The sequence below is a fragment of the Varroa jacobsoni genome, unplaced genomic scaffold (assembly GCF_002532875.2).
Source record: "Varroa jacobsoni isolate VJ856 unplaced genomic scaffold, vjacob_1.0 scaffold_859, whole genome shotgun sequence".
NCBI classification, from domain to species: Eukaryota; Metazoa; Arthropoda; class Arachnida; order Mesostigmata; family Varroidae; genus Varroa; species Varroa jacobsoni.
In genome coordinates, this window is record NW_019213761.1 from 466,761 (window position 1) to 477,648 (window position 10,888).

The following is a 10,888-nucleotide window of genomic DNA, read 5'->3' on the forward strand; positions in this document are numbered from 1 at the left end:
TGTCATCGAGGCACAATGCATCGTAGAGCAGCAGCGGCTATAATGACGACAGTAACAGTAGTACAGGTTTGCCTAAATCAGAAAGGTCTTGATATGGCGAAGTGAAGCTATGTATAGGAAATAGGTCTTTACAGAGCAAAGGGATCAGCGCAGCGGGACGGACCTTCTCGCGTTGGCCGTCTATAAGATTTGCTGCTTGACGATCTCGCGACAACAACAGCAGCAGCACAAACAGCAACAGGAGGCATAATAATTCAAAAAAGCTCCGAATAAAAGATCGACTTAGTTAACGACTTAGTGGTTAAAAGTTACATTTTACATTCACTGAAAAACTGTAAAAAGTAAAAGCTTTTAAGACACAATGGAAACAGTGCCGTATGCGGAATATAAAAGCATGTCGTACTGAGGTTATCATTAAAAACTGATCTTCTGGTCAACGATTACCGGTAAGCTATCATGTTCGCATATCCATGCGTCGTCTTACGCACGGCCTTCTCGTGGACTTGCGCTATATTATTACCTAAGAAATATGCATATTAAGTTATAAAATACTGTGGCGCAGATAAGTTGTCCTACTTTTAGCCTAATGTATTATCGTTTTTGAAATCTTGTAACACTTAATGGGCTTCAAATAACAATCTTTTTTTATTGACATAAGCGTTTTATTTTCATTCAAGACTGTTTATATGGGACAGATGTTAATAAATTTCTACTGAATTCGGGATAGTCGGAATGAGATTTTGAGATAGTCGGAACCGAGTCTTTTTCCCACCTGAAAGAAGGCTCAACGGCAACACTGGATGTAAAACCTTTTAGCTTTGCGTACTTTTTAGCTTGCGATACGCTGGTCACGAGATTCCAGCTCCGTTAAGTACGATAATTCTAAATAGCTTTCCCACCTTTTAGCAGTTATGATTATTAAATACAAGCTTTTTGAGAATAAGTCAACCTGAGCGATTAGATAATGCTACTTTAGTTGTCATTTTATATACGGCTTCTGCACGGAACTTTCGTGAAGACGATAGCCGATAAGTTGGTGTAGGTAAAAGAGAAATATTTTTTTCTTAATTTCCTAAGTTAACCTTGAAGCTTCCATCACTAAGCATTCGTCATTTGAACGTCGAAGTTATTCAATCTATTCGAATTTCGGACAATTTATAGGGGGTGTTAGTTAATTCAGTAGTGAATTTTTGTTCAGTTAAACAGGCTAAACCGTGAGCAACGGCACAGTTGACAAACCGAATATTGTTTCTCGTCAAAAAAAGCTTTTCACATTTATGGATTCATCTCCTCCGCATGTGATTCTCGACACCCGCGGCGCCCGATGGATGTTGTCATAGAAAAATACCAGGTTTCGCAAACAAAATAGCCGACTGACAACCTTCTCTTTGTGGTCCGGAGACAGCCTTCAATCATAGCGATGACAACACGTTGCCTCGTCACTCTCCGGGAGTTCTCCTATCGAAACACTGACACGCTGCAGGGGAGTATATGCAAGCGTCTTGCACTGCCGGTCAAGCGGGCTGCACAGACAACATCAGGAATTGCTGGTCGCCAGAACGTCGCTCGTCTTTATACTTGCATTCTACTTAAACCGGAGAAGCTTAAATTTGCGATAGGACGGTGAAGTCATAAAGACATCGCGTTACGAAGAGGTGTTCACACTGATAAGCTTCATACCCGCCAACTATTGATGGTGAGCTATACTGGCCGCATTTAGTGCCAAGCTGCGCTTTGATTGGCCACTGGCTACCTGTTCAACAAAATATATCATAAAACAGAGACGAGCTGTGAAGTGTTACTGTGGTTGTAGTAAAGCTGCAGTCATCGCTATACAAGCTCACGCAATTTTTTAATGGCCAACAAAGTTACGCAGGCGGCTATAGGGATAATACCTAACGTGTCGAGGACTGCAGTTCGTTTTAAGTTCTTTCAAGATACTACCCAGCACCCTAGAATGCTGTTTCTCTCTAAACACTTCGCATGCTCTGTCTACCTTATAATAACTATATTAATATCTAATAACACTTAAGCACAATAGGCTTGCACGATGTCTAGAACGATTCGTAGAAACAAACGTGTATCAAGCAAGAATGATACTTTCGGTTTCACTTGAGACCTTTCGATAACGCTTTTTCCTTTGTACACCTAAGTACTAATCTTTCCTATAAATGTGCTTTGGCGCTTATGTACTGGAGAGCGTATCAGTGTGCATTTGCAAAGCAATATTCGCAGATTATCCATTGTTGAAAGCTTTTTACCGACTTTTAATGAAACATTTGGTAGATGATTTCTTCTGTCCTTGTTACAATGGTATGTCTTGGTGAGTTACTCCCGATTTGGGCAGTCTTTATATGTTGCATTGTGTGGATCGTAAAGTCAGGTCAATTAAGGCTTTTAGGGACTGGTTCCTGGTCGAACCCGTACAAAGCCACCGGCTACAGCGGTGTGCCATTAACGTTCTAATTCTTGAAACTGACGCCTCACAGTGGCTCGGTTGTATGGAAACAATGCATCCTTCCACAACACAGATGTTGACTTTTGTACACTTTACGGCACTTGGACACGGTACTGTCTACGAGTGATTTATTACCGACATATTGGAAATTTATTTTCAATACATTTAAGAATTACGTTATGAGAAGTAAGAAAACACGGTGATTTTCGGTTATTCATATAAGTACTTCAATCCGATTACTGTTCTTTATTCAATTGCACTCGCTCGGAATAGTTCCCTTCAAGGTTAGCAGGGCTACGAGGTGACAATGCTGTCAGAAGGCTTAAGTTGTTTTCCTCCTTTCAATTAGAATGTACAGTGATCAATAAGTTGGCTTTTCAGGCCGGACTACAATTACGTTCTGTGCCACGATACCTAAAAGGTAGGTATCGGTAGAATGGAAAATTCAAATTTTGGCCTTTTTTGCCACAGTTTCAAAGGAGTGCGAGCCTTCCCTAATGTACGTAAACTAGATTTAAAATTCAATAGATTTTTTGTATACTGTACACATTTTATGGTACGAAGGTAGGAGCGCGACTCTGTACTCTACCGAAGCATGGCTATACGAAAAACCTAAAGTTTCTTTAGCATTTTCAAGTCGGTAGCAATTGAGTGTCTATATACCGCGAAGTCCTCTCATGCTTCGAGTCAAGTCTGTCATATCCAGTCAAAAAGTCTCATTTCGTATGTAACGTCATATTATTTCTGCGGTAAGCATAGTTCCGAATTACGTAGCTGAATTGATTTCCAAGCTCGACATCGTACGATCTCAGCTTCTTCTACGACTTCCTATTCTTTAGTTCTCATTTATTAATAGTATTCCTTTAGGTTCTGTTGGTTATGTTATCGTCAACGATCTGCTGCGCGTGACAAATTTATGGCAAGCGTAATAAAGCGCCTGGTTGCGTCGTAGAATAAGCGCGTATCGATGTTATCTTGTGCTTAGATGTGTACGAGTATCGAAAGAAGGAATGGTCGCCGTTACTTGTTACACGAGCTGTTTGCCCTGCATCTCTTGCTCCATTAGTATGAGCTCCAGCAGCGAACGATGTTTATACGGGAAGCTGCGATCTGATCTGACCGCAGGCCAGTAGGAGTGCAGGAGCGTCGAAAAATCTGAACAACGTCTTCATCAAGCAGTACGCGATCAGGCAACAAGCCGAAAGGCGTATCTCTCTCGAAGAGAGAGAGAGAAATCTGAACTGGAGAAAGGCCACAGTGGCGATGGTAGGTTATCGGGTTATTTGCCGGCTAAAGAAACCGGCCTGGAGAAATTTCGTAGATTACGGCGACATTCCGACTTGGAAGCGTTTCCCGACTGGGCGGCGTTGGACGTTATGAGTACACACATAAATATTGTCCTGTTTTCCTAATAACATCTGTAGTCTATTATCACGATAACTTTATCGTACTACAATGGACACACTAAAACGGTTGTCCTGTTGCTGTTTGGGCATTCCTGACATTTGAGGCACGTTCGCACGTTCGATAATAGCAATACTAGGTAAATATAGATAGAAATTTCTCTAAAATGTTCTAACTGCATGTCAGATTAGTCAACGGCTCCGTACTTTATATGCGTTGTGGGGTTCCTCCTCAAACTATTCACTTAGTAGTACCCGCAAACGTCTAAAATGGGCCAAATAATTAATGTTAATAGTATACATTCTATAGAGCCAAAAGTTGTTTTACATTACATAGATGTTTCAACGACTGTGTTGATCTTACGTTCTGGCAGCGTTCTTACAAATACTGGAATTACCATAACGGAGTAAAAACTTACTTAATGACTACCTTATTACGCAAAGAGAATTTGCTATTTTGTTTTTGCTCCGGCAGAATTTTGGGGCGACAATTATTAGATACGTTTTTTTCCGGCGAAATACGTTAATTATCTATTAATAAATACTACATAAATTTTGTCTACTTAATATTGTGAACTGCTGCTATATTTTGCATTTAAATATTTGACTGAGCTCGGTCGTCGGCATGGTTAACTTCACTCACTTACGTATGTCACTAACCGGAGATCAGTCAGAAGTCTTTTTCGTTATTGTCACTTAGCGTTCGACAATGCCCTCTTTAAGCGATGGAGCTATGAGCTTTTGGTTATTTGGCTCTTTTTGGTCGTAACTCTGGCCTGCACCATGGTACAACCGTGGGCTCTGACCCAAACGACCTCTCCTGTCCTGTCATCAATTGACAACGACAGCAACAAAGAACAGCCGGTGTTGCTTCTCTAAAATTACTCCTGCTGACAACTGCTGGTCACTTCCAAGTATAACAACTAGATTGGATGAGGACTCTGCTGACTAGTGTGGCAGTTCTGACTATTCGACGCCTTTCGATCACTCGCCTATTGAGATAACCTACCGTGTAATGCATCGCGTGCGATACTACTAAACTAGCGTCTATCTAGTTTCAGCTGGTCATTCTGGCCGACTGAAACTTACGTTTTACGACTGTGTGCCTAAGGCTAGGGAGAGCACCCATTACCGTCTTCGGGCTTTCTCTACGACAGCTACTAATATTACGAGCAGTAGCACTCACCTTACCGTTTAACCAGTGCATGCTGAGTGCGATAAATGCGGAAAAGAAACCGGTAATACCTGACGCCAACATGGAACACGGAAGCTTTCAATCAACGCGTCATTCATGTGTTTAAAACTGTGCCGCTTGAGATCATCCTACACAAGCCCCCGTTCAGGCTGACCGCAACCGAGAACTTTCCGAGATACTGACCCGATCAGCAAATATTTGCTTTTTGCGGAACACTAATATCTCTTATATCTATTTTACTAACACGCGGTATAAAAAAAAAAACGAATAGACAGGCTTAACATCAGTTTTAGGCTATTTGTTGGCTTATACAAGTCCTACTTGTAAGTGCCCTTTACGTGCAGAATGTAGACTTTTATAGTAGGTAGTTCGTAGCATTTTACTGAGGAATTTTGCCTAGCGCGGTGGGTACTGCTGCACCGAAAACCTATAACTATCAATGTCGTAAATCAGAAATGGAGTAGTTTTTTGCCGTGGGAAAAAGTCCGCTGATAAACCCCTTAAGGCTTCAAGCCTCTCCAAACCTGATGCTTTATTTAACGCTCATGTTGTTCGCAGCTCACCATCGGTTAATCGCAAGAGTATAGACTAACACTTGTAGACCACTTAACCAAGAGCCCGTCTCCCTTCCGAGGCGTAAAGCGTCAATGATGAAACATATGCCATCTCCAAGCCATGACAAATGAGTGTTTGTTACTTACACCTCAAGAAGTACGGCGTTCGAGGTGTCGACTGTTGACGTTCGCACGCGAGATCTAGGAATTGATCATTACGTCCTCGTATTCGACGCTAGCAGACGATGCCAGCATTTTCCGCTCCGCGATACCATTCAGTTAAGGCACAAAATCCACTTCGCACATCAAAACAGAAGGGACTTACCTGTCAGGCAGTCACTCAGTCAAGGGTTTTGTTTGAAAAACAGCGGCGTACACCCCGTAATCGGTAAACAGCTACTCTGGGGCTTGTTCAGCTTGTTGATCATGCTCAACTAGAGCACGATTTGTGCCATCTGTGACTGTGTGTGGCCTCTCTTGGCCTGCTAACTCGATTTGCCTTTGCTCTTTCTTCGTTCTTTCGTGTAGCTACTGTAATTTTGTCGTCAAATAAATATTGACACACGCGACATTGGCGTGTGTTTTTCGCATTCGTTCATCTTTCGTTGGCTGTTTCGACGGTCGGCAGTGACACCAAAAGCAAGAGATGATGACGTGAAGCGTTCGAGGATCAACCAGGAAGGACTTGTACTTGCTCTAGGACCCGAAGGCTAGATCTTACGACAGGGTAGGAACTATCTCAGCAAGTGCGTCCAACAAGTCTGTTTGCCGGGTTTTCAGTTAGCCAGCAACGAGCTAGCTGTCATTCGCTCGTAGATCAACCCGAAGAACAGGCGAGAGTAATCCGTTAAGACGACCTCAACGATGAATACCATTGAAACACAACCCCTTATTCAGGTTTTTTTTTTTATGAAATATGGAAGACTCTGAGCACTTTTTAATCGTTGTAGCCAAATTGATCAGAGCTTGTGAAGGCGGCGGCGTGTTTAACGTTTATGATCTACATTGTAGGAGAAAGCGATGCCTTAGGTAACTTACTGCACAGACAAGCGGGTCACTTATGCGGGTGAAAAGGATAGTGCAATCTAATTAAGTGGCTCAAAGTGCAGTTCAACTAGTTGGGACTATCAGAATATAATGACGGGTACCAGACTAAACATTCGTCATCAAGGGCAACTTCTCGGGAGTCCTTGTCTTACACCTATCACTAAAATCTGTAACGCTTTAGACCATCTATTTTAGGTTGAACACTATTTCAATTGTGACCACACATCTTGGGTCTAATGGGCAGCTATTAATTAATCCATCTAAACCAAGCCAAATAAAAATGGCCATTTCAAAATCTCGCATGATGATAGACTTATATATATGAATATAATATAATAATAACAATATGAAATAGTCAGCACCTCCCCAGAAGGCCGTTGATGCTTTTACGAAGCCAAATGTATGTATTCCTTTACGTCTCATTTACCTTCGATGTAGGACAGTCAATTGACCAAGATTTCAGCTCTAGCATTTCAGTTTATTGAGCACTTATCTCAAAAAAATGAACTAGATGGAAAAATAAACACGTGCAGAAGAAAGGCAATATTCAACCTGAGTGTATGATGTTTTTAATACTCAGTTGTTAAGGGTGCCTCATTGTTAAGCGCCAACTAGTCTAGCAGAAAGTATGGGATAGGAAAATAAGCGAGTATTTTGCGTACTTTGTCAGTCATTGATCTAGATCAAAGGAAGACATAATTAACGATTCCAATTGTGCTTAAAAGCGAAAGCTAAGGTTCTATAATTGTGTGTAAATTAAAGGCATGGGGAGCCTTACCATCCAATTCATAAGCACATCTAACTAGCGTGCCTATAAGTTAACGATTTTATAATAAAAATGTCTGCATTCCCACAAAGCTTACCTTATCAATAGATGTGTCTCGCCCAATGGGTCATGGGTCTAATGGGTCAACACCATCATCCGACGTTAACGCCATATATGCAATCCATTCTGCAGAATATTTTTGGCTCAGACCTTATGCCCTCAGCGTCATAGAAGTCGGTTTGCTCAAGATCGAAATTCGAGTTTGAAGTCCTTACTGCAAAGGAGCTATCTTAACTCATTCGAACTTCGAAACTACCTCGAGTTCATGGTGCGCCAATTGCAACGGTCATTGCACACGATAGGAGAAAGGATAAAGCAACGCGATCGATTGGCGTCCCACGGGGTGCCGTTGCATTCTAGCTCTGGTCGGATCGCTCTGCTCGACATCTTCAGCCCTGCGCAGATCGGACGGTGTCACTCGACGATCCCCAGCCCCGTGAACACCCCGCTGTGCCTGCGCCGAAGGGAATTGAGGGTAGAATTGAACACGGGCCAACTAGTGAGGTGTATGCGAGCACCCTAAGTGCAACCTGCACCGTCAAGCGTCCCTTGAGCGGCTACTGAAAAGCTGAAGCGAAAATAGGGGAAATGTTAGGCGATACAGCAATGGCAAGCAGCTTCATTGGGCTCGTGGACTGCTGGCTATTGCCAGTGATTGGCCATAATAGCTTCCTGGCTTTTGAGAACGTGCTTCTAGCGGAAACGGCGTGTCACCCGTAAAATCATGGTTTCATTGATCATTTGCATCCCCGATCGGCTCAAGCTAATTAGTTGTTCCTAAATGAAGACAGGAACATCCGTAGCAAGTTAAGTAACAAGTCGAAATATCAATAGGGCCCCACTGAGCTGATAGATCGATTTTTCTTTGCGTTCTATTGAACACAGCTTGTGTACAACCACGTGTGATCTAAACAAAAAAATTACTATCTTTGCCTCTAATACGTTTTGCCTTTTATAACATTTACCTGACTGTCAATTTAAATGAATACTCGGCTTACTAAGATGTTGCCTAGGTGAGCCTGTAAAATTTCGTAGCGATCATATAATCGCCTCATAGCGAACATTGTGTACATAAATTTGAAGCTATTATGAAGCGGAGCTAAATTAGTAGCCGAGAACACAGGACAAGTTTCAAAACCTTATTGTTTTCCTGCTTCGGATGAGGGTTTATAAGTATAGTTTAATTATTAATTACTACTATTTCGTTGAAGCACATTAATATAGCATACAATATAACATACACCCAAAATGTTTCCAGATCGCTCTCGTCTGTACCGTCTACCTGTTAAATCTATATAAACTGTTATTCGTGCTATTGCATTTGCCGTGGGGTTAATAAAAAGTGTTTGATTGTACCGTATCATTGTTATTATGCCACAAAAGCGGCTGCCGACGTGTGCCAATTTCGAGTACGAAATCGTGTATTTACGTTCCAATTCAGGGCTAACGTCGTAGCGATCGATTTCTATAATTTTCAACAAAACAACTGCAGTCGTCTGAAGCAAGCCGATGTGGTTGTCCGGTCATCTTACGCTTTGTAGGCTACAAAGCACGAAGCAAACTCAATCGACAATTTCGACTCGCTTCTGGATCTTTCAACTATTGCTGAAAATAGGATGGCCGCGAGCCATCCTGAACATTGTACATAGTAGGTGTACATTACGGACAGAGTAATCTATTCCTGCTGCAAATAGCATTGATCATCCATAAAAGAGTCTAAAGAACGCTGCGAGCTTCATTTCAGCATCTCCACCCCATCATAATGTGAAGACCTGAAGGTTAAGGTCCGGGGTTCTTCGTGACGTCACAGGCTCCGCCTTTCTGGAGCTAGCGAGGGAGAGGAGGTAGGTTGCATATAGTAAAGTGCACTTCACCAGGAACTTCAGTCTAGAAGTTGGTGCTCACGGTTTAGCCAGCTTGCTCAAACGTGTATGCGTCCTGCAAGATCTAGTACCACAAAGTGACAGTGAGTCTCAGCCACCGACACAACTTGCTACCAACGACTAGTTTGCGCCAGTGCTCACCTTCTGAATCCTACATGAAGATGATGATGCCTCCGATGCAAATGGGACCTATGAGTCTGATGGGTCCCATGCAAATGGGTCACCTGATGGCGAGCCAGATGTCCCATATGGGCCAAATGACCGGCTATCAGCAGCAACTCAGTCAGCCATCGTTTCAGTCGAACAACTCTTCCTGTATATCAAACAATCATGTTCAGAATAGCTCCGGTCAACAGCCTTCCCAGAGCGCGAATACCATGGCGTTCCCCGGTGTTCCGACCCATTCGAACCAAGAACAGTTGCCCGCACTGGTAAACTCACCTCTCGATTACGATGTCTCAGAGGATAGTGCACCTGCGTCGCCAGCCAGTGTTAGTGCCAAGACGAATTCATTATCGATGGGAAATTTGAGCCAATTTGTGGGCTCTTCTCGTCGTGGCCCTGATCATATCAGGCGACCCATGAACGCTTTCATGGTTTGGTCACGAGCGCAAAGGCGCAAGATCGCGCTCGAAAATCCCAAAATGCATAACAGCGAAATCTCGAAACGCCTTGGAAACGAATGGAAGGAACTGACGGAAGAGAACAAACGCCCGTTTATCGATGAAGCCAAGCGATTGCGTGAGCAGCATATGCGGGATCACCCCGAATATAAATATCGGCCACGCCGAAAGCCAAAGCCAGCTGGCCCCGCTGCGTCGTCCCCCATCGGAGTCACAGCTCAAACTATGTCCGGCCAGATAAACGCCAGTTCACCCGGTTTCTGCAACGACATCAACAGCGTGACAGCCAAACAACAAAACATGATGTCACATATCCAGAATAGTCCTTACAATCCGTTCACACTTCCCTATATGAACTATATGGGTCTACCCCAGATGCAAAATCAGGCGTCCTCGTCTTCTGCATCAGCTTCACCTCAGCCCCGTACACCGGAATCGGCCTACTCGTCGTGTGATGAAATGGCCAAGGAATCTTCAGACTCACCCCCACCGTTGCCAGCTGCGCTGGCTCAGCAGGCCTTTAAGGACCAGAAAGTTGACCCTCAGCTTTACCAGCTCTATCAGCAAAACCTAAACATGGGCTACGGTTATTCTTCAATGAGTGGCATGTACCCATCATATGACTACTCGGGCTGAAGGTCACCGGTCAAAATCGTTTCCCTGTGAAACCGACACTGCTTTTTTCAGCTCTTTCTTCTATAATAATAGAGAAGCCTTCGTCTTGATTTTAAGAACGTTATCCCCCTGTGAGCAATAACCTAAGCTGCCTTAAACTCTTTCTTAAGGAATTGTTCTTAAGCGTGTTGTATGTACATAGTGAAAATGAGATGTATTAAATGTTATTTATTTATAATTTATTGATTCACATATACCTGTTTACAATAATTAGTATATATATA

The 10,888-nt window shown here is 42.9% G+C and overlaps 1 protein-coding gene and 1 long non-coding RNA gene across 2 annotated transcripts in view; both read left to right on the top strand.

Moving 5' to 3' along the window:
• LOC111264464 (uncharacterized) overlaps positions 1–10,888 on the top strand; it is an 18,119-nt gene continuing 7,231 nt past the window's right edge. Inside the window, exon 1 of the long non-coding RNA XR_015312702.1 lies at positions 1–1,696. This is a non-coding gene — a long non-coding RNA (uncharacterized LOC111264464). The remainder of the gene's footprint in view (positions 1,697–10,888) is intronic.
• On the top strand, positions 9,179–10,882 carry LOC111264462 (uncharacterized). The gene has a single exon (XM_022840398.2). The coding sequence runs from the start codon at positions 9,522–9,524 to the stop codon at positions 10,623–10,625; it is 1,104 nt and encodes a 367-aa protein (XP_022696133.1). The 5' UTR covers positions 9,179–9,521; the 3' UTR covers positions 10,626–10,882.